Below are 2500 nucleotides of genomic sequence, written 5' to 3' on the forward strand. Positions count from 1 at the left end.
CTCCATGTAACCAAGTGTCAGAATTCCCGGCTCAAATATTGTATTAATATCCAAGTACTTAAGCAGTTGATGTACATACGTTATTAATTAGTTATTGTTTCGCAGCATCTTATCTTTTCCGTATATAAGCACTCTGTTCTACGTAGAGTTTTTCAATGTTAGACCCGATTAATATTGTTGGATATAACCATACTATTCATTCAAACCTTTTCTTTTTCTTCCTTATGAGAACTATCATTCAAAGAAAATGTTATCTAATATAAAAGGGAGAAAGTATATATAACTTCATTGACAGAGTACTTCACAACTTCTAGTGTTTGGAGTTTATTATATCCCACTGTCGAGAGACCGCATAAAAACTCTCAACTGCATTGTCCCTTCCTTCTTTATAGAGAGAGCAATTATACATTTATACAGACTTGAGAATACATTACACTTCGACTCACACGCGCGTACATACTAAACAAGCGTGTGATTCCACCGATGCAGTGAAAACTCTCGACTTAGAGTCGATATAATTATGAAATGTAAACGGAAATGAAAAAAAAATCCAAGAAAAAAAATAAAGAAAAAACTCAATTACAGAGAAGAAAAAACTTAATTAAAGAAAAGAAAAACCTCAAGTATAGAAAAAACAATTATAAAGAAGAAAAAAGATTGCAGAAAGGAAAAAAATAATTTACAGGGAAGAAAAACAGTAGTTACAAAGAAGATTAAAAACAATTACAAAAGAAGAAAAAATTACAGAAGAAAAAAACAATTGCAAAAGAAAAATACAATTACAAAACCGAAAAAAAAACTATTACGGAGAAGAGAAAGCAACAATTGATAGAAAAATATCTTCCAACACATCCCCTGAGGAAATTGCACAGTGCCACTGAACAAAACATCAATCCAAATGCACTTCTAGCCTTCAGGAAGTCTCTCTCTCTCTCTCTCTCTCTCTCTCTCTCTCTCTCTCTCTCTCTCTCTGCAGTGGCGTCTTAATTGGTATTCAAGTTTCTCTTTATCTGTTCCGTCGGAGCCGTAATAGATTCGTAGAATTTGTGCCTCCCTTGATATATTCAGAAGCTTAGACTCCATTAGGCAAATTCAATTACTGACATCGAATCCAACTCCCGTTGAACAGTTTAGACATTTTCTGTTTATTCTTTTTAACTCTTAACACTATTATTGTTCAGTGGACACTTCCCTCTAGATAAGGGTAGTAGAGACTCTTTAGCTGTGGTAAGTAACTCTTCTAGGAGACGGACATTCCAAAATCTAACCATTGTCCTCTGGTCTTGGGTAGTGTCATAACCTCTGAACCATGGTCTTGTACTGTCTTGGGTTAGAGTTCTCTTGCTTGAGGGTACACTCTGGCACGCTATTCTATCTCATTTCTCTTCCTCTTGTTTTGTTAAAAGTTTTTATAGTTTATATAGGAGATATTTATTTTAATGTTACTGTTATTAAAAAATTTCATTTTTCCTTGTTCCCTTTCTTCACTGGGCTATTTTCCCTATTGGAGACCATGGGCTTATAGCATCCTGCTCTTCAACTAGGGCAGTAGCTTAGCAAGTAATAATAAAAACAACAAGAACAACAACGACAACAATAATAATAATGATGATGATTAATAATAATAATAATAATAATAATAATAATAATAATAATAATAATAATAATAATAATAATAACGATGAATGATTTGCATAACTTGGGTTCAATCACAAGGAAGAAGTTAACATTGGCGAGGCCATGTATCTTTTACGACTTTGGACGCCTTTTTTTTCCATAGAAAAATAGTGAACTTAAAGAGAAAACGATGTTAAATATGTGGTTCACTGCCATAGACTTCTTGCTGAACTAAGGTAAAAGATATTTCAAAACTAGAAGCTTTGTAATTTACTATTACATAGTTATGTATCCAGCATTTCCAAGCAGGATTAGTAATTGCATTAGGACTAATCACATAAGGGCATATCCCATAAAATGTTTAAATGAATTAACAAATCAATAGGCTTTAAGAAAATGTTTGCAATAGACCGATCTCTAATAGAAAATGTCAGAAAATACCCTACTTCACAAGGTTGGAAAATCACATCGACAAACTACAAAAAGTATATCATTAGAATTTTATATAATTTTACCAATTGACGAATATTCTTCATACTTATTTTACCGTCTATGTATGATGATACATCAAATAACATGATGTTAATACATGATATTTTTCATACATATCTAACTGAAGTGATAACGTACGTCTCTCTCTCTCTCTCTCTCTCTCTCTCTCTCTCTCTCTCTCTCTCTCTCTCTCTCTCTCTCTCCTATCCCCTTACCTTGAGTACGTTATGAAGCAGAGAGTTGAAACAGGTGTGTAGATAGTTCTCTGTGCAACGCTGGTAGAAATCTATGATGTTGGAAGCGGCAGCCACTAGATTTTTGGTGATGAAACCCACGCACTCGGGACTAGTAGAAAGCCTCTTTAAAAGGGCTATACTCCGCTCGGCTTCTG

At 33.8% G+C, this 2500-nt stretch overlaps 1 protein-coding gene across 1 annotated transcript in view; it reads right to left on the bottom strand.

Moving 5' to 3' along the window:
* Positions 1-2500, bottom strand: part of LOC137623285 (uncharacterized) — a 426454-nt gene that overhangs the window by 280677 nt on the left and 143277 nt on the right. Inside the window, 1 exon segment of the mRNA XM_068354064.1 lies at positions 2325-2500. This exon segment is cut by the window's right edge and continues 15 nt beyond it. Within this exon segment, the coding sequence (XP_068210165.1) occupies positions 2325-2500 (176 nt within the window).

The sequence above is a fragment of the Palaemon carinicauda genome, chromosome 30, assembly GCF_036898095.1.
Source record: "Palaemon carinicauda isolate YSFRI2023 chromosome 30, ASM3689809v2, whole genome shotgun sequence".
In the NCBI taxonomy this organism is placed as follows: domain Eukaryota; kingdom Metazoa; phylum Arthropoda; class Malacostraca; order Decapoda; family Palaemonidae; genus Palaemon; species Palaemon carinicauda.